Raw genomic sequence first — 26,745 nt, 5'->3', positions numbered from 1 at the left:
TATTATTATTATTATTATTATTATTATTATTATTATTATTATTATTATTATATCCACCAAGCTGATTTTTAAAAAATTACAACAAATCAATGTCACTGGTCTCTCAGACTCACAACTAGTTTTTAATAGAGGTGACCCAAAATACTAACATCAGTTATTTCTGGACTGATTCACACACATCAGGTGATTTACAAGGAGATGAAATGCATTGTGCTTTTAGAAATACATGCTCTCAAGCCAAAAATGGTGAAGAATAATTTTATTAAAGTATGGTACAGTACTTGGGAAAGGAAGGTTGCAACAATATACAGTCTGACACATAGAGTGTGGTCTTATAATAATCACAAACTTCGCAACAGGACATCCCAACAGAGTTGTAAGTTTGTCATGTCGATTTTGCTTCATGTTTTCACTTTTTAAAATTGTCCACAAACATTTGTTCTTTTTTTTTTTTTTTTTTTTTGGGGGGGGGGGGGGGTGGGTGTGGTAGTTGTGGTCTCATTTTGTCACATCTTTACAGTGCAGATTTTTGTACACATTTAGAGACATGTACATTGTTTCTAGTACAGAACATGTACTGATTTTTTCAAATACATTTTATTTTTAATTTTTGTGCACTATTTCTCTTAAGCATATATATTTTAGCATGTACAGTGCGCTCTTGCCTTATGCGGGAGATCCATTCTGGACCCCCCCGTGGGGTAAGGCAAATAGCACGTATGCTCAAGCCCCATTGAAAATAATGGGTCCTTGTGCATGTCACATGGTGTGGAACACACGCCATGGGAGCATGTGCCACAGGGGCATGCACCATTGTTATTTCCATCACATGGCTTACAGCTTAAGCTGAAAGCCGTGTAAGACGCAGGCGCACTGTACTGTATCCACATTGTGTGTATTTGTTTTAAAATGGTGTCACAAACATCAAAAATGTTATGTAATTTGATGACAAATTAGGTCCCTGTCCATGTTTAAATTCAAAAAGTGAGAATTTGTACAATTTTCAACTAAATGTAAAACAAGCTAATTTATTATCTCTAGGGAAAACCACATTTATAGTCAATGGGAAGCATTAATCAGATTGGGAAGCATTAATGGGAAGCATTAACCAGGTTTAGTGACATTTGAATATCTTGCAACACAAAGCCTTTGCAAACCCAGTAAAGGAATGGATTTAGATTATGCCACCTTCTTTATTGGACAAATCAGCATCTAGGTCTCTTTTCAAAACTACTTCAACTACAAAACAAAGCTACATTTGTCAAGTGATATCCAGCAAAAGGGGAAAGTGCAACACCATTTCCTTTGCAGAAAGTGTTGTATACTGTCTGTTGTTTCACTTGAACTCCTTCTGCCTTAGATCTGATTAAACAGGTTCTGATCTGCATATCAAATACCTTAAAATTTCAACCCAGGATTTCTATTATGAATCTAGGACCTTGAATAGACAGCCCAAAAAAGCTGCCCCCGGGCCGGGGTCTACTGAACATAGCCCAAACCTGGCTGCTAAACCCCAGCCCATTCAGGACCGTGGCAGCAGCCACCATTGGGACCAACAGCATCTGATTGTTGCAGTCCTGTGGCGATCAGGGCGGGAATGGCCTCTGGCAGCTCCTTCTGCCCCATCTGTTTCACCCCTACGTTTCTTTTCAATGATTCAGGCAACATTTTGACAAAAGCAAAAAGAAAGCTATCCTTTGTACAAGGAACATAACATAACTCTTATCTTCTAACACAGCCCTCCTTTGTCATCAGACAAGCACTAGTATTATTGTCTTACAGAGACTAAATGGCAGATGAAATTGAACATACAGCTGTTCCATACTAAGAATATCTCTTTCAGTCAATTAGGGACTACAGATTCCATTAGTGTGATACCCCTGAGTTTCCAAAAATTGCTATCCTAATTGAGATATGTTTATTTAACTTGTGGTCACCACCAGAAGCCAATCAGTCACTTTGCATTTTCAGTGATTTTATGAGAATCCTCACAGTCTATCAGTTTATTTCAGCCTTCCAACATGGGAAACTTGGAAGAAAAAGCCTGGCATTTATGTGCCTATAACTACAGGATTTCATTACATCTGATGAATTTACACCTTTAAAAAAACCTCATTATCTGTACATGTTTTTCTAGGACATACCCTTCTGAAAGAAATAAGTACAGGCTGAATATCCACATGGCTAATAGGAATAGAAATAGCAAGTACATTTCTATACTGCTTATCAGTGCATTTAAGCACTCTCTAAGTGGTGTAAGTTCATTGCCCCCAACAAGCTGGGTACTGTATTCATTTTAGCAACCTTGGAATGATGCAAGGCTGAGTTGACCTTGAGTCTCTGGCTGGTACTGAACTCACAACCTTATGGTTTGTGAGTGAGTGACTGCAGTACAGGCATTTAACCACTGTGTTAGCAGGGCTCCAATGTCCACATAGGTGGCTGAGATAGTGACCATTTTGCTTTTTAATGGTTCCGAGTACACAAACTTTATTTCATGCACAAAATTATTAAAAACATGTCTAAAATTACCCCAGGCTATATTTACAAAGTGTAAATTTAAATTGGGTCTCGATCCAAGATATCTCATTATGTATATGTGACTATTCCAAAAATCCAAAAATATCCAAAATCATAAACACTTCTGGTCCCAAACACTTTGGATAATTGACTCAATGTGTACTAACTAGTAGAGACCACTGATTAATCTACTGCAAGACTTTAGAGATATGATGGCCATAGAATCACACAGAAAATGCTGGTTCAACATACCTCTGCAGCAGAAACAAATGAACCTGTTGATCCAATGCTTAGTGTATCACGCAGACTGAATTCGTCTGTATTATCTTTCACAGTGATATCTGTGTCTTTATCTTAACAAAGAAATAAAAATGGATTAAAAACATCATTTGATGACTGACCATAATAATTACACTTAATGATATACTCAAATGTGCTCCTTAATTTTATTCCTGTAGCCATTTTCTTGGGCAAATACTGTTACTAACATTAGCTGCCTAGGGATTGTTGCTGCATGAAAACTGGCTCTACATGGTTTCCTGACCCTCTGGACCAGATTTTGGGAGTTCACAGAGGGCTACAGTGCAAAGGGGTGACTGCTATCCTCCTGACACTGCTGAGTTGTATTGTTCTGTCATTGGGTATACAATGTTGAATACTGCCCCTATAAATAAATAGGTTGGATTTCAAAAGGGAAAATAAATTTGTAGCTAATATTTGGGATGAGTAAAACCAATTTTTAGCTATCTGTGATAGCTAGAAGATTTATGAGAGAGAAAAGACTTCTCAGGCTTTCCAGCATGGAAACTATTTAGAAACTACTCGCCAAAATTGACTGGTAACAATACATACAAGTACTTGGAATCATACATTTTCATGGTTGAGACTCATGTAAAGTATCTATTACATTTACCAACTGCCACTTTCAGACACTTCTGCTATGCACTATTTTTAGTCTCCTCTTACAAACAGAACCATAGAACTATAAAATGTCTACCAGTCACAAAGCCTAGTATCCCATTCATAATCAGATAAACAATTTAAGACAGTTGGAGAGGTGAATCCAATAAAGAGATAACATCCTGAGTTGCAGATAGCTGATTGACAAAACTAAGAGGCAATGAATGTTCAGAACAATTATACCTCTAATTAGTGGTGATGGTAGGAGTGAAGGGATCCTGGGGGAAATACCTTCTGGGGACCCAAGCCAACAAACCTCCCCTTGTTTTCTTCCTTTCTCCTGAACACTTTATACCTCAGTCCTCATGCTCAACTTTCATATCTTTACCACCAGATAACAGCACCTTTTCTCTGTCTTTCTTTTCACTGTGAGAAAAGATTGGGGGCTGGAGAGGAAGGTAGAACTGCATTCAAGATCTTAATCTTCCCACAATATCTCAAAGGAGTTTACATGAGGCTCTTTGGATAAGATGCTGGGCACAACTTCATGGAATAAAAGATGCCCTATCCTGTGGTTTGGCTATAACTGTGCCTCTGGCTTTAATCTCTCATTTACAATAAACCCTAGAGCCAAAAGGCATAGTGACAAGAGCTGTTCAGGAAACACTTTGTTATAGCATAGTTTTCTCTAGAGCTGCATATATTCAAAATGTATACGCTACAAATGCTTCGGACAGGAGACATCAGCACAATGAAAGCTCTAGGAATGCACAGCTGCTTGATCCACCCAGCCACCCTAGGCAGCCAGTCGCAGATTCTCATGATGTCCACGATCTAACAGCCTGATATGTTGGTTATTTTATTTATACTTTCAACTTATACTTATTTTAGAAGCAACAGGTTTTTTTTAAATCTCTTGTCTTCAAGTGCTGTTGGTTTGTTTTTTTAAGGTTAAGTTCTTTTTATCATGGGAAAGAAAATATTTTTTGAAGAGTGGGTAATAATCAAAAGTGGTTATCTACATAAAGTTCTAAGTTTAATGCATTTTTAATCCAAAAATGACTGAAGTATAAATTGAGCGTCCATATTTTTTCTGTCCTGATATAGACAGTTCAGCAACTGTTTGTTCACCAGTGAAGCAATAAATTTAATATTTCAGATAATAGTAACTGGAGTTTTATGAAATGCTTTTACATTTAAAAAAAAATTATAGGATCAGACAGTGTTACAAACACAGGATTATAAAAGTAATCCCATGATTTTTTTTTAAAGAAAAAACACTGGTAAATGCAGAATGTACAGTGATTTATTGTGAGACGGGGTGCTAAGAGCCACTCTGCTGGTGGTGAATAGGTCAGGTAGCAGCTATGTTGCTGGATGATACCCAGTATACCATGGACACTATGGCATTTCTTGCCAGAGCTATTCTTCAGAAGCAGATGGGTTGGAAGTGGAGAGATTTGTCAAAGATCTCTTACTCCAACATACTACTAAAATGAACTCTTGACTACACCAGACTTGGGAGATAGTGTAGTTTTATCATCTTTTACTGATGGCAATGGGGGGAAAAGGAAGAATGGTTAAAAAAAGTAAAATAAAATAAAGTGCAAAAAAAAAGTCAATTTGGAAGTAAGTCAGGATGAGATAGGAGGTAGCAGGAGTTCTACTACTGGTTACATTAAGCCATAGTGGCCACTATACAGAGACAGATAAATACTAGAGATGAAATGCCTGTTTCCTGCTTTCAGGGCAATCAGAAATCTGGTCTAAAGGTAGCAGAATACCAAGATGCCTGAAACAGACTAAATCCTTTTGGGTATGTGGTGATTCCCATTCCTCCTGAATTATATCCTCCTTCAAAATATGACCAGCATCAGACAAAGTGTTTTCCCTTGGAGTGAGGAAGGCAGAATGGAAAGCCAGGGGGAGAGATTTGTGGTTTCCTATCGGTGACTGGCACAAGCACTAATCCCTCCATTCCTAAACACTGCAGTCAATGGGGACACTGCATCAGACTAGACCCCCCCCCCCCGATTCTGTTCAAGTCCCACTGTCACAGGGTGCACTGTCCTCACTCTCAGCTTCATCATACCACCACCTCCTCCTGCTCCTCACCATTTACAAAAGAATTTTCTTTCTAATCCCAACCCTACCCAAATTGTGGGGAGGGTTGGAAGGGGCCCTAACACTTATTTCATTTAAATTAAAAAAAAATTGTTACAAGAATGCTATTCAGGAATGACACTGTTTTGTTCAAAAAAACAAGCCCTTCCCACAACCCCTGCAAAAAATAATCTTGAAAAAACTTCTTTCCAGCCTTTATTATGATCAAAACATCAAGCCAGATCACTGTTTCCAGCCCACCTGTTCTCAGCAGCCAGCCTGCTCTTTGGCACAGCATCATGCTGGGCACTATGCCAGGCCATCATTCCCAATCCTTTCCAGACTATGCTGACAGCTCTTGTCGCCCACTGCCTGCCACCTCACAGACTAAAGAAAAATTGAGACTTTGTGAAAAGGTTGCTTGGGGAGGGACAGAGAAGGAGAAATACACTTTCTATACTATAGGATCACCACCCCTGCATAATCGAACCATAAATTGTGTCTAGTCCCTATTCCATTTCCCACAATAGCTAGTTAATTTATCACTACTCAGGAAAGTTACCTATTGGGACTACAACTATCAGAATCCTCCAACCCATACAGCTGCTGAATCTGCTGGCTGGAGATGTTGGGAACTATAGTCCAAAAAAGTAACTCTTCCAAACTTTGCCAGATGCCTCTGAGAAGCCTGTAAACAGCACATGAAGGCAATATCTTTCTTCCACTGTAGTTCTCTAGCAAGTGGCAAAATATGTGGAGGCACATAGTCTCTGAATATGGATAATGCATGAAGTCATATTGACAAATAGTGACCAATGGATCTGTCCACGATGAATGTGATGGAAATTCAACCTTCCTCCTCCTACCCACTATAAACCTGAAAGCAGATAGTGGGGATTCTCAGGGCTGCTTAGAGGAAGCACGCATTCAATCTGTTTTTGTTTTGTTTTTTGTTGTTGTTATCCACCCTCAAGTCAATCTCGACCCATGGTGACCCTGTAGATGAGACATCTCCAAGACTCCCTATGCTCCACTGCTCTGCTCCAGGTCCTGCAAATTCATATCCACGACCTCCTTAATAGGGTCCATCCATCTAGCATGTGGTCTTCCTCTCTTTCTGCTTCCCTCTACCTTTCCTAGCATTATTGTTTTTTCCAGTGAGTCGTGTCTCTTGATGATGTGGCCAAAGTATGACAGTCTCAGTCTAGACATTTTGGCTTCCAGAGAGATTTCTGGTTTGATCTGTTTTACCACCCATTTGTTTGACTTCTTCGCTGTCCATGGTAACCCTCAGGACTCTTCTCCAGTATCACATCTCAAATTAATTAATTCTCTTCCTATCTGCTTTCATAACTGTCCAGTTCTCACATCCATACATAGGTAATAGGGAATACAATGGCTTGTATGATTCTAACTTTTATGCTCAGTTGTGTGTCTTTACATTTTAAGATATTTTCTAGTTCTTTCATAGCTCTCCTCCCCATTCTTAGTCTTCTTATGATTTCTTGACTGCAGTCCCCACTCTAATCAATATTTGATCCCAGGTATGAAAATTACTATTTCTATTTCCTCATTGTCTAGGTTGAATTTGTGTAAATTTTCTGTGGTCGTTATTTTTGTTTTCTTTATGGTCAACAATAAGCCTGCCTTTCAACTTTCCTCCTTGATCTTCCTTAGTAGTTGCTCCAAGTCTGTGATGTTTTCAGCTAGTAGTTTGGTGTTTATATATCTCAGATTGTTGATATTCCTTCCTCCTATTTTCACTCCTCCTTCTTCTGTGTCCAGTTCTGCTTTTCATATACTGTAATATGTTCTGAACATACATATAATATGTATTGAACAGATAGGGTGAGAAGATGCAGACTTGTCTGGCCCCTTTGCCAATTGGGAAACATTCTGTTTCTCCATGTTCTGTCCTGACAGTGGCCTCCTGTCCTGAGTAATGATTCCTCATTAGGATGTGTTGGCACTCTTATGTCTTTAAGGGCGTTCCATAGCCTTTCGTGATTGATGCAGTCAAAGGTTTTGCTATGGTCTATAAAGCACACTGGATTATATATTAAAACCATTAGAGCACAGGAGATGCATCTCATTACAAGCCCAGCTATGCTACAGACAATCCCCCCACAAAAGCCAGTTTTTTTTTTCTAAAAAAAACTTGATGAAATTTGGGGGGAAAGGAACAACAAAATCACAGTAACTGTCATTTTCCTTCTCTGTGCTTCACAGACCATGAATAAAATCAGAGACCTCTGTTCACATTCCTCACATTTGAGGGACAGCAGGACAAGCAAATTCCACATGGCTGATTCATAGAAACACAGCACATTATGACCAAGTGAGGGAGGAAAGTGAACACTTGTTTTGTCTCGCTATGCCTCTTAACGTAAAAACTGAAATGATGCATTACAAAATGTCTATGTATGTGTCTCTGTGTGTGGTGCACAATATTCAATGACTCCTGAATCTCTGAAGACATTGGGCAGACTGAAGTGGAAAGACATGTCCCTTTTATTGTCCACGCTTACTTTGTCTTTAGCGATTCAAGCAACTGTACATTTACATTTTTGAAATAAAAAGACCAAAACTGAAATTGGATAAGATCGCTACAATAGTATGACTCCCATATACCATGGACTGCAAGTGCATCATGACCCTCACCCTACCAAAACTCTTGAGGGATTAAAAAAGACAGTTATGACTGTCTTCTGTGACTTTCTAAACTTCTACCTTCTTCCTTCTCCTCCTTCACCAGTACCTTATTACAACCTGCTTTTTAACACTTAGTACAATCCATTTCCCCTTGTGATACAGTAATATTTGTTGCCTATTAGAAGAACAAAGAAAACCTATGAATCAGTCCTTTATTTAGAAATCAGCCTAAATCAAGATTATTAAGTGCTATTTACTTCTTGAGATGTCACAACTTTGGTGGGAAGACACAGAAAAATGTATTGCACTCATTCCAACAGGATTAGCACCAGGATAAGCAAACATTTCACTCAGGATAAGACAAAAATACAAGAGCTTGATTTTTTTTTTTAAAAAAATGCCTGTTTGCATTCATTTGTTTAGTCTAGCCCTATTGAGAATCTACTTTACTACTTCCTACTTGCAACTGAATTTGGATCTTGCAACAGATAAGCGTTAACAGATGTAGCTCTGATTTCTGGTGTTTATTTGTTTTGTTTTTTAACTAACCTCCTCCTGTCTTTCCCTCCAAGCTAGTGGCTGAGCTGTTCTGATGTCATGGAATATTCATTAACACTCCACAACAGGGGTAGGGGAAACACAAGTAAACATGGAGGGTTTTTTGTTTTGTTTTATTTTACCAGTAATCAGTATATCCATTGCTAAGGCAAGTAAAACTTGGTTAGGCTTCAGGGGAAAACCTCAAATGCAACTTACTTATGTTGGAGAAACTTGACACAGAATAAGCAGTGGCATCTTGTGCCCCAACATAGTTGGGGTGTAACTAGCAGTGATGTATTCAAGTCTTTTAGTCCAAGTATCAAGTTTCTATCTTCAGGTCTCAAGTCCTTGCCAGATGTCAAGTCAGGGAACCATCTTTAAATTGGAAAAAAAGGAAGTGGGGTGCATTTCTCAGAGGGAACAGCAAGTGTCTTAGGAAATGGGTTGAGGCAGAGGTTGAGGTCTGCATGGCACCCTGTCCCTGCAGCACATCAGAGGAGCCTTCTAAAGCTTTTCAAAAGTGAAGGATTCTTCTACCTCAAGCCCACTGCGTAAGGCATTTGCTGTTCCCTTTCAACAAATGTGCCCCATACTTTGGGGGCAGGTCTTGCCTGCTGCTCGAAGTGAATAGCACCAGCAAGTCAGTCACTAAAAATACATAAATCCCATGTCAAGTCGAGTCAGTGTGTCATTTTTGCCAAGTCACGTCCAAGTAAAGTTATTAAAGTCATGAGTCCAACATAAGTCCAAGTCAATTGTCTCAAGTCTACAGCACTGGTAACTAAGCTCATCAAGATGTTCTTTTTACCAACCATCATGATGGTAGAGGATGAGTGGAACCAAGAGAATGACATCTGCTTAAGACCTTAAAACCCAGACAGGATCACATGGGAGAATAAGGTCTTTCCCAAAGTATATGGGGCTTTACAGGTTGTAACCAATACTTTGAATTGTGGTTGGATAATCAGACTATAGCCAGTGAAGCTGTTGTAAAATAGAGAGTTTCATGTAACTGGCTCTGATGGCCGCAACTTTCTGTTGTTGTTTGCCTTCAAGTTGTTTCTGATTTATGATGATCCTAAGGCAATCCCTTAATGGAGTTTTCTTGGCAAGATTTGTTCAGAGGAAGTTTGCCCTTGACTTCTTGAGGCTGAGAGAGTGTGACTTGCCTGAGGTAACCCAGTGGGTTTCCATGGCTGTGAGTCATAGTCCAATGCTCAAATTACTACACCAGGCTGGCTCTCTGCAACATCTAGCTGTTACAGCTGAAACATTCATACACTTTATAAAGGAATCCTAATGAAGAGTAAGTTATAGTACAAAGGCTGAAATGGGTATGACTTTAAGGAAATAAATTACCATACTTGCCTTCTGGTGGATGGAAAGACTTGGGAAGAATAATCTTTTTTTAAAAAAAACCTTCCGTTGTGGGAAAACATATGTGGCATTAGACCCACTCTGACTTCTACTCAGAAAACAAAGTTTATCCAAGAGGATTGACAGACCAGTTGTTTCTTCCCAGTAAAGCGTGTGTGGAATCTGGAAAGTCCTGGTAGCTAGTTTACTTGTGCACTTTTTTTCAGAAGAATGATAATGTATGGTATCATAAGATAATGGATAGACTTTCCTTGGTAATCTCCATCCTTAAAACCTGAAAGCCAGTGATAACTGAGATTTGACATCTTGCGACTTCATTGCTACAATATGCAGACAATTTTTGGCCTTTTTGCATTCTTCCCTATTCCGTCTTTGTACTACCTAAAGCCTGAAATGGAGCTTTGGAGAATGTGAAAACGAGTACATTTTTGTGATATAGTCATGTTACACTGTGCTCTGAGACCCAGAGCTATCAAAGAAGACAATCCCTTCTTTTTCTCCTAGCTTAGAACTGAAAAAAGAGGAGAGGCTGCTCATCTCTATTGCATCATGCCCCACAGAGAATCATAAAGCAGTGAGAAAAGTTATATACTGTCAAAGCTCACAATGTGCCATCAGGACAGACCTCTCCAGAATACAGGGGAAGCTCATTACATTTTCCTTACTTCAGAAACATGAGAGAAACAAAGGATGAAACAGATTGAAGCCTGTCACCTTCCTCAGTTTTTGGAGGTTTTTTTTTTGGGGGGGGGGGGGGGGGGAACAGGAGAGTTGCCACTGTCTTTTTGTTCAGAAATTCCCAAATTACAAAAGCAGTCTGCTGCAAAGTTTTTAGCAGCACAGCAGAAAGCAATACAATAATTCTTGAGGCATGTTGAACTCTTCATTGCAGCCTATCTAAACATCCAAAAAGCAGGCAATACACTTATTTGTTAAGATAAATTCTGGCTTGAAAGAATGTAAACATTTCACATATGGAATGTTTATTTCATGGTTAAAGGGCCTTTTTGAAAGAATGCATTTGTATTACCTCATTGTGTATCCCTTAATTCAAACTTTTCAAACTTTTGTGGTCTTCATCACTCTTCTGGAAAAGAAAAATTCTAAAGTGTATGATCTTATAACTTTCTTGTTCTCCACCTGATCATAATAAGAAGGGAAGGGAGGGGGAATTAAGTGTCATCTTTCACATCCCAACTCTAATGTCTATCTTTAAGCTGTGACTAATGCCAATGACTGAAGCATATGGCCTTCGGAGGGACTAAGCACATGCTTTGAATAAGGAACCCAAATAAAACACAAGAATTAATATCGTTCCAACTTACCAATGTATAATGTTACTGCCATTCATAGCTTGAGAATGGCAACTTACAGCTTGATATTAAGTCATTTGAAGTTAAGATGACAAAAAGAAGCCAATATGTTTACACTGCAATTTATTCCTGTATAGTTGAAGTTAAACTAACAATATCTAGAAAGTTCTAAGTTGCAAACAAATATTCAGTAAACCAACAATAAAACACACAGATGAATAGATAAGGAAAATGGCATGGGGCATTACTGAGGAAATTGGAAAAAGTAGTCTCTCTATCACATCTGTTTGTGAAATCTCTGCTGGATCCAAACTTTTGCAATTGCAAGAGAGGACATGTGCTAATTTTGCAATCACTATTTATAAGTGGAAGATGTGTCTCTGGGTTTCAGATTTTGCAGCAGAGTGGGGCAAACTAGGGGGAAAAAAACAACAAATTCATTATCTCCCAGACTGACCAGTTTGAGGGGGGAAACCCCACAAGAATAAATCAACTTATTCTTTTACATGAAATACACCTTATTATGTTAAGGAACTCAGCCTCTTTGAAGCAAAAAATATTATTATTTTCCATTTATCCCATCTTGTGTCATTCTTATTTTACTTTGAGACTTCACTTTTCCCAAACATTTTAGGGCTAATGCAACAAAACATTGTCTCTCATTGCCTCTGTGGAGCAAATCAAATGGGTAAGCTGTCACATTTGAAGGCCCTATTTGTCTTTGTGCTTTTTTATTTAGAATTCACATGATGTGCAATGAGTCCTGATTTTTCCAATCTACATTCCCAACTTAAGCAGTAGTTTGCAGTCCAGAACAGTTTCAAAAATTACATAAAACTACAGCCATTTCATATGGTTCCTTTTTTCTGTGTGTTTCTCTAGCCTGTAGAGCAGTCCATTGTGAAGAGGAAGAAAAAGGAAGTGGGGCAGGTGAAACACAGACAAAAAGCTGGAAGGAAGAGAGGAAGGAAGGAAGGAAGGAAGGAAGGACGAATAAGCAAATGAAGAGAAAATGTGCTGAACAGAAGAAAGGAAGGAAGAAGGGGAGGTGGAAGGAGCAAGCCAGGCAAAGAATGGGAAACGTTGCTGGACAGAAGAAAGGGGAAAGAAGAGGGGCAGTGGTGGTGGCACAGAGAGCAAGAACAAATAAGCCCAAGAGAGATCCTTTCATCCCAGATACCCAGTGTGACTTGCTGTCAGTGGGACAGTGTGGAATGAAGGGGAACATCCTGGGAGAATGGACCTACATTAGTCAACCAAGATGGAAATATCTATTTAGGCCAATGTGGATAAGAGTGCTTGTCTGGATTCATTCTTTGAGTGAGTCCTATCATTGGACAAACCCAAAAAGTGAGGTCCAAAACACACTGCTGGAATAATCCAGTTTGAGACTGCTTTAACTGCCCTGGCTCAGTGCTAGGGAATCCTGGGAGTTGTAGTTTGTTGTGGCAGCAAAGCTCTCTCTGACAGAGGAAGTTAAATGCCTCACAAAACTACAGTTCCCAGAATTTCTTAGCATTGAGTCAGGGGAGTCAAACTGGATTATTTCTGCAGTGTGTTTTGGACCTGAGTTAATAATGTTATAAATTGTTGTTGGCCCAAAAAGTATTCACGAGATGAATCAGGTATTTCTGCTGGATGGAAGCCACACTGAGTTCACATGACTCATGACAAGGTGGATGAACAGATGCCCTAAAATGGAATATGATGAAGTAAGTGAATTTGCAGAGAGGGAGGTGCCTCTGCCTGCTTATGCATGTTCATAGCCCTTTATAGGACAACCAGGGCTTCATAACTGTAGCAACTGCATTAAATGTCTACCTAAATGCTAAGCTTTTAATTCATTTAAAAGTTAATGTATTTAATAGCATTCGATCATCTACCAGTTCTGACAAAGAAATGTCAAGATGGAAGAGAGCAAGTCCTTTCTTCACCATACCAGCTATAATTATATTTTTTCTTGATCATATAGTGCACAGACTGATACTTATGTTTCATCTGTTTGTTAAACTAACAAAGTTAAGATAATTGTCACTGTTCTTCCTTGTAGCTTTCTGAGGTACTTAGGCTTTGTTGATAAAGAGTTCTAAGGCTACAGTCCTGGGGTGTGTACTCTAGAATACCTTATCAGACTAATAAATCCCACGATTCCACAGGATGAAAGTACTTTGCAAGTGCTACCATTGTACAGTGTGGGAAAATGGTGGCAGGGTATTCCAAGATTGGGAAGCATTTTTTTTAAAGGCAAGGGGAAAAGAAAAAAAGAAAGAAGAAAGAAAGCGGGCACACATCAATCAATAAATCAATTTCATCTTTATATCCTATTCTGAAGGCTGCCAAGTGCAGGTTTCTACTTCATTATCCCCCCCCCCAGGCTCTGGACATCTGTTTGTTCCTTAAAGGCCCTTGAATCTTGTAGGGAGGGAATGAACACACAGTCACGCCACCCACATCAGCGCCCCTCCTTTGGCTACTACTCTTTGGCCAACTTCACTCTTGACCCACACCCAAGGCTGCCTCCTCCTGGATACACATGCCCTTCACCAGCTTAATCAGGCAGTCAGGAGATATTCAGGAGCAGCTCTGAGAGGCAGGAGTTAGTGAAGAATTGAGGAAGCATTTGCCTAGGCCAAGGAGGTGGAAGTGCTGCTGCTCTCTTCTTCTTCTGGCACCTGAGGCACAGTGGGCTGATCATCTCTGGGTCTTGGTTTCCAGCTGTTGCCACTGTGCTTAGAGATCTTAGGTTTACCTGTGGCTTCTTCGATGCTGCCCATTTGCCCCTTTGTTCCTTTCCTCCCATTTCCTTGTGCTACTGATTCTCTTGCTCATCCTTGAGCTCCAGTCCTGCTCCCTCTTGCAGGAAGGCCAGACCAGCTAAATATTTTTAGCATTTTGTATATCATTATAATTACAATTTCACAACGGATGTCAGAATCAATCAGTAATACTATTACTACTACTAATAGTACTACTAAGACAAAAGGATATGCAACATGGTCCCAGTCCCCTTTCCACATTGCTAGGCTCCAGTAGTTGCTCTCTTAGACACAAGTTCTCATTGATCCTCCAAGGAAAATAGAAACGTTCAGTGCTCTCAGTGCTTTTGAAAGAAAGAAAAGCTTTGGATAAAAAATACATTACAGCAGCACATTTTCCTTCTATGACCTACATTCTATTGTTCTGCAAAATCAAAATAGCAGCCCCCACCCACATCCTAACATGGCTGTGAGGCATAAGCGAAAGTTAGAGTAACTTTATTTAAAGCAACTTTCCCAGGTTCGGCATAAAAACTGTACTACCCATCCAACAAAACACAACAATAATAATTCTGAGGTATTGCTGCCAAGATAAATTCCAATATTGTAGCTGAGATTATGTTGCTTTGACATAATTCAGAAAAATACTCCTGCTAATCTTGCTTTCTTTTGCCTGCTGTTCAGATAACACACTGATGACACATAACATGGAGTATAATAGGTAGATGGATGGTCAGGTTCTTCAATAGTTGTTATCCTACATAAATAATTTCATAATATTTAAATGCAAAGAGAGAACAATACCAATGATACTATCAAATGGATAACTCAACTCAATCATTTCAACCCTAATGGGACAAAAAGTAAACGAGTAAGGGTTGATTATACGTATGGAGCTACCTTGGGGTGCACAGCTTAGGCCACCATAAATCAGAAACAACTTGAAGGTACACAACAACAACATATTCACACTGCATTAAGCCAACATACATAGACGGAGTGAAGAGTTTTGTTGGTTTTATTTACTGACAAAAAAAGCATATCAAGTAGCTACTCTTTCTTTCTTTTATCTCCTTTGAAATGTAGCCACACTAACAAAATTTACAGAATAAACTGGAGCTGTTTTTTTAATGTGCGCTACTTATGAATAGTAAAAATGTCATATCTGAACATGTGCAGTGTTTAAAATACTTAAAAACTGTATTCCCCTAAATGCTTGAAAACAGTATGTCCAAGAAACTCAAAAGCTGCTTTACTTACATATTCAACTCCCTTACTCAACACCAGATGTACTCAAAGATACAACATTCAAGCCTTTCAGAATGATAAAGCTCATTATAAAGCCACCCTTCTGACGGATTGGGACAGTGGCCACTGCGTGCGGCGGCCCTGATCTGGCAAAAAAGAGCTGCAAATGCAGCTCCTTTTGCACCCTCTAAAGGGTGTTACAGCTGCTGCAGTGTGGCTTTGTGACACTCTTTTTGGCACTGCATCATCTAGATGCAGTGCCAGGTCATGCCATGAGCTGCGCGTCATCTAGAAGGGCGATGGTGTCATGGCAGCGAGGGAAGCGAGAGTCATGGAATCCGTGTGTGGATGCTCCACAGTGACTTCGTCCGCAGGCCGGCACTTTGTGCCATCTGTACGGGCTGACTCTGCAGAAAAGAAAATAAAAAGAAACTGACATACAGCACTGATATCAGATGCAGACCAATACAAGGTTAGCAGTGCAATTTCTAACCAGAGCTGTCATTACAGGCCCCGTGTACGATACAGTAGCAGGTGCTGAAAAAGAAGACGAAAGAACCCACTAACTAAATTAAGCTAGTGTGTCCCCATGCAAAGTAGTATACACAGATCATACAAAAATAATGAATGATTGCTGAATCTGGCGGCAATCAATATCTCAAACTCATAAATCCAGTATTAGAACAAGCGTGACTGATTCACTTCAGAGAAGAGAGAGTTTCTGTTTAAAGTGTAATATAATAAAAAAAACAATTATAAGTTAGGAGGTAGGCTTGTCTGCATTGCACATTGGCAGTTGGGAAGCATTTGTCTCAGATGTTAATACTACGAAAACCTGAGGCTTCATCAACCAGGCAGTTGTGATAACCATAAAATGCACACTTTCCAGGAACAAACTGTGACCAGTAAATTCATTTGGCAACAGGGACAACATTTAAGCTAAATAAACAGTCTGGAAGACCTAACTATTTGGCATCCTTCGAGTGTATTTATTTCCACTGATTACTCCAGCAAGACCTACCCCAGGACGTTTGGGACACCATAAAAGAAGAATTTTGCTTGAAATAGAATTAGGTGGTGGTTATAGAGATCCACAGAACACTGACCTAGAATAGTATACCTTTTCCAGAACACAAGGGATCCCACCACCACTTTACTTCACTCTCTTTCTCTCCCTACTATTACCACCCCGTTTTGTATTCTTTGAAATCTTATATTTTTTAAATGTCTTATTGCAGAAAGGAAACAAATCAAACAAGGAAAAAAAATATCTGTGAGGGCATATGATATATTGATGGATGCCTTCTCACCCAATATTTTAATGTAATTGTGTGTGCTGCCCCCTGCTGTTTTAAGTTTTGCTTGTCTTAGTGGCATTCCCAACGACTAAAACGTGATTAGGATGCGAATAAGAAGGGCATCGTTCCCTTTTAACCCCGAATCCATACGCATTGCCCAGAACGTTCCCAGATTCAAATTTGATTCGGGTTTTATTGTATAGCAGATTATATGCCTATAAACCGGTTTAAAAAACAGTAAATTTTAACACGGATTATTTTTTGCTCCTGGTGTCCGATTCACAGTATCCAAATGGGAACGACAGTGTCTGATTCGGGAACCTGAAGATGGGAGGAGCAGCGCTCAAGGGGCTGGCCTGGGGTGTCACCCTCTTGTTCTCTTTCGCATTGCCAGCACCATTTTCTTCCATTTGCATAGCCTTTCCCCGGTGGATTGCAACCTCTCCTCTGCTCCATATTCATAGACCGATGTGCGGGAGAGCCATTGACACATTTTAAACTATTATTTTTTCTTTTTTCACCTCGCCTGAGCGCCTGAGCAGCAGATGGGCTTTGCATTACATGCCTGCTGATCGCCCCCCCAGAAGCCCAGGGAGCAATGGAGAAGGAAAGGGATGGGGGAATGGAGGCTCCTTCTCTCTTTCCCAGAGGAACTATGGGAAGACACAGAGGTCTGGACGCCAGGGATCTGAGGGGATCAAGCCTTCTCTCTCTTTCCCAGAGGAACTATGGAAGACACAGAGAACCTGGACACCCAGGGATCTGGGGGGGGAGCGACCTTCTCTTCTCTCTTTCCCAAAGACTCTCTCCCCACTGAAGCCCATGCCTTCCCCCTTAGTTTCGATTTGCCAAGCCTGGGCTTTGGATGAGTCTCTCCCACGGAAACCCCTGCCGCTTCCTCCCCCTTGATCCAATTTTCCAACCCGGGCTTGGATGCAGAGTCTCTCTCCACTGAAACGTAGGTTTTATATTTGTGTGTGTGTGTGTGTGTGTGTGTGTGTGTATTCCAACCGGGCTTTGGATGCAAGTCTCTTCCACGAAACAGTAGGTTTTATATTGTGTGTGTGTGTGCATGCGTGCATGTATTCCAACACTGGGCTTGGATGCAGTCTCTCTCCACTGAAACTGTAGGTTGTGTGTGTGTTGTGTGTGTGTGGGTGGTTGTTGTGTGTGTTATATTATATATATTTCTAAAGTAAATTATAAAGTAACAACTTGTTTAATTTACGGGAAAAAACCTCATCTGTAGTTCAAAACCCACTGTAGAAATAATACAGTTTGAGACCCCTTAACCTGCCCTGGCTCAGTACTAAGGAATTATGGGAACTGTTGTGTTTGTGAGACATTTATCTTCCTCTGCCAGAGAGTGCTGGTACCATAATAAACTACCATTCCCAGGATTCCCTAGCACTGAGTTATGGCAGTTAATATGGGGAGACACAGAAGAGGACGAATAAGGCTCCTTCTAGTCTGGGAAGACACAACAGAAGAGTCTTTTGGATGCAGACAATTTTCATTGGCTGCCCCCCCAAAAAAAAAACCCCAAGACTTGTGACGTCTGAAGCCTAGGCGCTTGATTGACAGCTTGCAGACACAAATGGGAACGGGGAGCAAATTAATCCACTTTAAAATAAAGCAATTTAAAATAAATGGGAATGAAAACAGGGTCTAAATGAATTGAGGAAATTTGCTCCTTTTCATAATGGAAATGATGGAAAAAATTCTAATTATTCCCGGAACATAATCCGAATCAGAATCGCGCCAATATAATCCGTTTTATCTTAGGGGAACACCTCCTAAGGAGATTTTTAAAGAGATTTTAGACTGGAGATGAGGACAGGTGGCTTTTTAGATACTGGACTATACCCAATGAAACAAAAGATACAGTATGGATTCCCTATGGCAGCAGTGGGTAAAGTACAGCCTTCCATATATTAGACTGAAACTTCTAGAAACTCTAGCCAGTAATTGTGAGGAATGATAGGAGCTGTAGTCCAATACATGCAGAGCTGCCCTTCACTCAACCTTGCTCTACAATTAGATGTTACATACTAACAACGGCAAAGAAAACAACAACATCCAGACAAGTCATATCCTTCTCTGCTGACTTTTTACTGAATCATGTATCTTATTTTATCCTACTTTCACATCTGAGCTATTATTATGCTTTCTAGTTACATGTAAGGACTATGAACATACGTCATATTAATCATTTGATTAGACATTCTTGAGCAGATCTTAGTCTTAATATGGAACAAATGACCTCATATGTTTCTTCAGCATACAGAATTGGTCCTAAGTGCAAAAGATAGAAATACAAATACAAATAGCTTTGTATCATCCAATTCTGCCTAGTACCTACTCTGGCCTCTTTTGTTACCAAGAATGGCAGTGTTTGTTGTCAAGATGGACGAGTAAGACACACAGAGAAAAAGAGAAAGGGAAAACTCACCAATATCCTTGGGAAAGGAAGCTGGGTCAGATGCCCCAAGGGAAGCTTCAAACTCTTCTTGGAGTCGATATGCTCTCTGGAGCAATGATTCAAGCTTATGAATGAATTCAGCACTAATGATATCCTGTAAAAAGAGAGAGCAGCACATAAATGGATTCTTTCACTAACATTTTAGGCAGGTAATGGGGAGGCTGTCATTTAGCAATAACACGAGAAGACATGACTCAGTACAAAATATGATAATGCTTGGTAAGGTGAAGGACACTAAGGGAAGATTTCTTTCCACATGTATAGACTAAATCAAGCAAGCCATGGCCCCGAGTCTGCAAAACTAGAACAGGGCAGCTGAGTTTAGGGTAACTTGGGCCTGTTCTGCACAGGCGTAAAGTATGTCCCCAGGACGTACTAGGGATAGGAAAGGGTGTGCTTTACTCACGCCCCTAACCCTAGTACGTCCTGGGAATGTGCAAAATGGCGGTGCCCGTTCTACACAGCACCGCCATCTTGACATAGCAGACACTTAGCGTCCACACAGCGCATGGTGCTAATGATGTCGTGAGTGTGCCATTGGTGCCTTGCGGCGTCATTAGTGTGCCGCAACAAGAATCGCCATTTTGGCGCTTCTTTTTTGTGGCACCAGGGAGCCTCGCGGTTTGGCCACTGGGGCTCCCTGGCACAAATGGTGGCAGCAGCAGACCGCCGCTTTCAGGCGATCTGTAACGCGCCTTGGAAACCTTTCATTTATACAGTCTCCATAAGTTGAAGTTGACTTGGTGGCAATTAAGAACAACAAAATTGAGATTCTGTGATGTACAAAACTCAGCAAGTATTTTTTCAGTTATTAACCATTTATTTGACACCACATGATGGAACAGCAGGACCTGAACAATTACATATTGCAGCAGCTGGGCTTCTCAGGTTTCGGCTAAGATCAAGTATAGCTGAGCTATAAAGAACAGCAAAGTCTGACCATTATTTACAAAGAGACTCTTGTTGAGAAAACTAAAAAGTAAACTCTTGTATTGTGGTGGAAATTCCTTGTTGAAATATAAAAACTATAGAAAGATGGAGTCACTTTTGTCAGCCAGAGAGATAGTTTTGAAATAAAGGCTTGGAGTTTAGGGAAAACTAGAGCAAAGGAATAGTGAGTGCATCTTGACCTAGATGGAAGCTGGCACCAGTAGAAAGACATAACATAAACTACTGAGATAAAGACATGCAGAAGCAAGGCTAGGAGCGAAAGCCACTAAATTCCTACAGGAGGGGGTAAGGAGTGATGATGCAGTTTTAATATATGCATGTATTTCTGTTCTGATTGTAAGAATTCTATATGTTTAAATTGTAATTAGCCAATCAGGTGTATTGAAGAAGCCTCTTTGTCTTGAATAATATAAAAAGAGCCATTTTGTCTTGTTCGGGGTTCTCAGCTTTTGGAACTTGAATTCCACTGAGTTCAATGTTTTCCTTTGTCGACAACTGGAAATAAACTTATGGATTTTCAATTATTAGGTCCTCTTGCGAATTCCTATTGATCTGCCAAACCTAGAAATCTTAAGTTTCCTGAAATTTCTGTTACAGTATACACATGAAGTTCAGATCTATACTGAACACTTATTTCTACAAAAATATGTTTGGAGTAAGGTACAAAAATGAAGCTGAAGTAGTATTGGTACAACTACCTCATATGAATATGTTTAAAGGAACAAAATACTTATTTAAATATTTATTCTTTTATCTTAAAAAGTGTAAATGCCATTATAACTAAAGAAATAAAAAGTAATATGTAACTTTGAAAAGGTTGCATATAAGCTTTTTTTTCATAGTAACAGAATGGCATTAAAATACTGGTGAAAAATGACAACAAAGAACAATGTTGAGATGGAGAAACAGGCGAGGTCACCAAGTGGAAGGAGGCTCTCTTGAATAACTGTAGTTTCTTCACTGGAACCTGGTATATATATTTTTATTGCTCCTGAAAAATTTCCAAAGTGCTTTAGTGAAAAAACATCCATGTACTGATATTTACCATATATACTCGTCTAGAAGTCTAAAAACGTAGGCCCAAAAATTGATCCCAAAATCCCAGGTTGACTTATTTACGAGTCAGTATGGTAATGTGATAGCAGCTCTTTCAGATTTCCCCATGCAGTCAGCAGAGCAGTTTCTTTTTCTCTTGAGCCAAGCAGAAAGAGTCCTGGGTGATTGACTGCTGTTAAACAAACAGAGTCCCTCTCCTGCCTGCACTGGCTGCTGCTGTCTGGGAAGTGAAGGGTGAAACCAAAGTTGAAACGCTGAAGCAAAAAGCCTCAATTAGAATCCTTCTTGCTGTGCGCACATATGCATACAGTGAAGAAACCTCCAAGTTTTACCCTCAACTTATCTATGGATCATGGCAAAATCCATAATTTTGGTCCCAAAATCTGCCCTTGACTTATATATGAGGTCGACTTATAGTCAAGTATATACAGTACTCACTTCTACACTTTCTTCTGCAATTGCATCCCCTGCTCCAAGTTTGATTGCACTACAGTTGGCTTCATCTTCAACCTGTCTGTTACGAAAAGTCAGGGCCTGCTCCCATCGTCGCAGTGCTTCTTCAAATAGTTCCATTCCTGAAAGAAATGCAACACATTTTGTCTGATTTTTAAAAGAAAATCCCCCATCCTTTCATCAAAGATTTAATTGTTCTTCTCTTATGATAATGGGATAATTCCTCCCCTCCTCATTTGGTGGAGTTGTGGAAGCCAAAGAGTAACAGCCCCTTACTAACATCTGACTTAGAGATAAGTCCATAACAGACATAGCAGGGATAATAGTCATTTATAAAAAGATAGTTAAAGAAAAGATCTATATGTGGAGATAAATTATTTGGTATCAAAAATATTGCAACTAATTATGGTTTAGAGACTGGTGTTGGGAAGATAAAGCTACTGACTAAAAAGGTTGTTTTATTTAGAATTGATAGTACTTTTATTTTAGTGCTTTTTTGTTAATTACTCTGAAGCAGGGGGTTTAAAGAGAAAACAAACAATAATAGCAACAAAAAAAGAAAAGATAGAAACAAATAAAGATTTAATTGTTTTCTTGTATCGTAAGTCTTTTCCTTTTGGTTCAAGCCATGTTGAGCCATTTACTTTGCAGGCACATTTCTACAATGTACCTGTTTTCCAGCTGTGGCCAAGCTGGTCTTTACTGCATGGGTAGATCAGGAAGAATGGTAGTGCAAGGTGTTTATGAGCTGGATAAGACAACTGTTGATTCCTTCCTGTTCCACTGTTCCACTATTCTAAGTAGAATTATTCCATATTATTTCAACACTGAATAACAAAACATTTTATGAATCCATATATCAAAATTTTAGTCTTAAGTTTTATTATATCAGTTCACAAAACCTTATGGATTTTGGATTTTTTATGTACAGGAACCACATGTAAGTCAAGATCCTACTAGTTTGATGGCAGAGCTTAAAACTGTACCAGCGTATTTATAATGGAGAGTGAGGGGCTGTGCACACCGGTCATAAAGGCAAGCCTGGGGGATGGAGTCGGGGCATGGCATCCACATGACGCACACCCTGACTCCGTCCCAGGGCAGCGTGACACTATGTGCTGCTCCACACAGTGTGCAGCATCACGGGACTCCTCTGCCGCTGCATTTACATGACTCAAGGCCAAAGGAGCGCCTTAAACCCATAGCACCGTGACTTCCCAGGGCCACTTTTTGCAGCCACTTTTTGTGCCCTGGAAAGGCCAGATAGGGGCCATGGCATGCAGTACCCTGGAAAGGCCAGATAGGGGCCGTGGCATGCAGATCAGGGCCACAGCATGCTGAAGGCTGCTGCAGGTTGCCCCTTAGGGGCAGTCTGCAAAGCCCCTGAGTCTGCTCTTTTCTTGACTGCATGACACAAGATGGACAAGGTACCCCCACATCCAATTTGTGCACTGGAGATGGAATTGTTGGACTTATAGTACATAAGACTATTGGGCTTACAGTGGCTAGTGACAGAAAACAACAGACTTCAGACTTCACCTGGATTTCTAGCATACTTGCTGGAGTTCCAGTGGGGGAATGCTGCTCTTTCCTCCACCTGTACAATACAGGTCAGATAGCATGCAGGTACACTTCCATAGCTCATCAGTAGCCAGGAGGAAAGAGATACACCTGTGAACTGTCTAGCTCTATTATGTTGCCGGGGGAAAGGAGCTGCACAAAGGGGTACTGAATGTGCAAAGAGGCACTTGAGACATTATGTCTTTAATAGTATTTATGAAATCAAAAAGATCCCAACTGCTTTGTTTGGTCTTGTTATCTGCCTATGGCAAAAGGTGAGAGCACTGGCATTTTTGCCTTGGGACTAAGGCCTGTGCTACATACTTCTATGTTTTTAACATGCCTTGCAGATAAATGCCATCATGCCATGCAAAAAAGAAAAGTGGGGGTTTATGTGTGCATGTCCCTCTGTGTGTGTTTGGCATACAGTTAAGACTTAGACAATGAATTTAGACATATTGTAAATTACAGGGGGAAATAAAATACATTGAAAAGGCAACTCACTTACCCATCAAGTATAAGTTTTCAGGAGTAGTTACTGGGATATTGACTAGCTTGACATCATCTTCATCAGCTTTGTCCCAGGAACTGGAATTGACACATGCACAGCTAGGACAAGATGTGGCACTTTGGACCTAAAAGGATGGGTATACAAAGAGGTATTTATCATGTATTCAATGAGGCCATTTCTGATCCTTTTGGCCTCATTACCTAGTTATTTCTGCCTAACTCATTGTAACTAACTGGTGCTATTCTGCTTTATCTTGCTAAAGTATAACAAAATCTCTCACATACTCTCAAACATTAATAATGACTGGAACACTACAGACAATGATCTGGCTAGTTAATTCCAATATACAGCCTTTCCCTACCAGCCTCGCCAAACACATGGACAAATTTCTCTCTCTCTTCTCCTACATGCTTCCTATAGCCCCCTCTTGCTTGTCTGCCACACCTGTGGCAAACAATCTTCTTGCATGCGTCTCTCTCCATTCTCACACATCTCAAACACAATGTGGGCTGGAACACTATACAGTATTCTTTTCCACTTTTCATAATCATGTGCTACAGATGTCTCATCAATAATGACCCATTATTGTGAGGAAAATTGCTCAACCATGATATATGCTAGTAAGGTAAATTCTTCCAAATAAGATAGGAAAGAAGGGAAAATGGAAAAGCAGAAGGTAAGGAAGTGACGTGCGTATGGTTTTTGGCTAAGTGTTTCTGAAATCTGGGGTTGAGTGTGATAGATCAGTAAGAACTATTTGTAAACATGATCTTTTGACTGAAGTATTTTCCAAAAAGGAAAAAAAAATGGTGAAAGTGTTAAATTTGACATTCCAAATGAAAAATACTGACCTGGGGAAAGAAGGCTTCAGTAACAAGGAAAAGGGGTTGAAATTTAACATACTCTCCCCATAATGTCTTGTGTTGATTCTTGAAAACTTGGAGGGAGTAAAAAGCACCATAAAAATGTCACTCAGTGTCTTCAAATATTTATGCTAAAGCATGATTTAACATAAAACCATGGCAAGTCTCAGGTGAGTTTCATACTATACAATTATAGCACTTTAATACAGGTTTAACTGCCATAGCTACATCTTATGGAATTCTGAGATTTGTAGTTTCGTGAGGCATTAGAGTTCTCCAGCCTACAATTCAAAATACTGGACAAAACTACAAATCCCAACATTACATTGGATAGAGTCATGGATGTTCATGGCATCAAAATGATATAATTGTGGTCTGTGTAAGAAATCTCAGGTTCATCTATTTCCCCGTTTGTTAAGTCAAAGGCTTTCATGGTCAGCAGCCATAATTTTTTGTGGGTTTTTCGAGCTATATGGCCATGTTCTAGAAGAATTTATTCCTGATGTTTCACCTGCATCTGTGGCTGTGTGGGATATATATACTGTATGAACCTTGGTTGAGAAGAAGTGATTCACATGTTAATCTGTGTGTTGGTCTCTTCGTGAATGGCAAGGCCTCAGGGTGGGAGGATGTGCGAAGAGGATTGTGTCTATTTCATTACTGATCCATTGTCTGCTGGGAAACCCTCTGACCCTGGGTGAGGTTCATTTGCATGTGGTGAGTCTTGATTTTGGTGTTTTTCAGGACTGGTAGCCAAACTTTATTTACTTTCAGGTTTTCTTCTTTCCTGTTGAAATTGTCCAGGTGTTTTTGGATTTCAATGGCTCCCCTGTGCATTCTGACCTGAAAGTTGTTGATATTGTCTATAATTTCAGTGAAACACACATTATATATATGTCACATACCTCTATGCCACCATCCTCTGAAGATGCTAGCCACAGATGCAGATGAAACACCAGGAATCAGTTCTTCTAGAACATGGCTACTTAGCCCCAAAAACCCACAAAAAACTATTTCCCCCCTTCATTTGTCTGGAAAAAAGAAAACTGATAACTATCACTATCAGCTGTGCATAAACTTCAACTTTTGATTAAAACAGAAATGAGAAAACTGGTTTATTTTAACTGTGATTATTGCTAGCTCAAATTATCCAGGGTCTGAAACCAAAAATTTGACTTTGATTTGTTTGGACCTTATCACACGGGGGAAGTCGGACAAAATCGGGGGTTTAAATGGCTATTATCCCATGTAAAATTCAATATAGCAATTAAGATTTTCACATGATGTTGCTAATAAACAGGCAATAAGCAGGCAATAAACAACAACAAATCATTCACAGGGTAATCCCGAAAATGATTTGTTGCTATTTATTGCTTGTTTAATAGCTATGTGTGTGACAATCTTAACTGTGATATCGGGTTTTGTATGGGATAATTCCTGTTTAAACTCCTGATTTCTCCCTGATTTTACCTGTATAAGGTCCCGAGTCAGAATTATTCAGTTTCAGTTTCAGGTATATCAGAAAGCTGTATTTAGTCACACATCAAAAATAGAAATTTGCAATTGTTTCATCACGTGACAGAGAGAGGGATGTAGATACCCAAGGTTCATTATATCTCTCTGTCATAAAAATTAGAATATGGTTATCATTATGTATCTCCCTTGCGGCCTAGGGAATTTGATAGATTTATCAGTTTTAAAAAGAAATTCCATTAATGAATATAGAACATCCTACTGACTGCCCAGTTTTGCCACAGTTCAGACATTTTTGTTTGCCTGAATTGATCAGCTTTCAAGCTTCTTAAAAATATAGGACCTATACAGTATGGATACTTTCATTACCCCTGCCAGATACTATCCAAGAACATAGTGGTAGCAAGAACCAGTTTCGAAAAGGGAGCAGTCATTGACAACCTTCAAAGAGGTGATAAATGGCTTGAAGGGCTTTTTTAAAAAAAGTAAGGCGCAATACAGACCACCCAGAACGGGCGCTCTGCCGCCGCCTCCATTTCCGCCAACAGGAAGCTGCAGCCTCCAAATGGGGAGGCTTCCCGGCGGCAGAAAAAGAAGCCGCAAAAAGTGGCTTCTTTTTGCGCTGCGCTTGCGACGCACGAGTGCACAAATGGCGCACTCGTGACATCACAAGGCATGGGGGACGTGCG

General features: G+C 39.9%; 1 protein-coding gene across 3 annotated transcripts in view; it reads right to left on the bottom strand.

Moving 5' to 3' along the window:
• MIGA1 (mitoguardin 1) overlaps positions 1–26,745 on the bottom strand; it is a 52,159-nt gene that overhangs the window by 15,165 nt on the left and 10,249 nt on the right. For all 3 annotated transcript variants that reach the window (XM_042464062.1, XM_042464061.1, XM_042464063.1), the window contains exons 5-8: positions 23,718–23,844; positions 21,635–21,771; positions 19,160–19,283; positions 2,773–2,873 (exon numbers count right to left, since the gene is read on the bottom strand). In XM_042464062.1, the coding sequence (XP_042319996.1) occupies positions 2,773–2,873; positions 19,160–19,283; positions 21,635–21,771; positions 23,718–23,844 (489 nt within the window). The remainder of the gene's footprint in view (positions 1–2,772; positions 2,874–19,159; positions 19,284–21,634; positions 21,772–23,717; positions 23,845–26,745) is intronic.

Source organism: Sceloporus undulatus, chromosome 4 (genome assembly GCF_019175285.1).
Source record: "Sceloporus undulatus isolate JIND9_A2432 ecotype Alabama chromosome 4, SceUnd_v1.1, whole genome shotgun sequence".
Lineage (NCBI taxonomy): Eukaryota > Metazoa > Chordata > Lepidosauria > Squamata > Phrynosomatidae > Sceloporus > Sceloporus undulatus.
The sequence above is the reverse complement of the archived record's forward strand: the minus strand, read 5'-3'. Positions and strand labels throughout refer to the sequence as shown.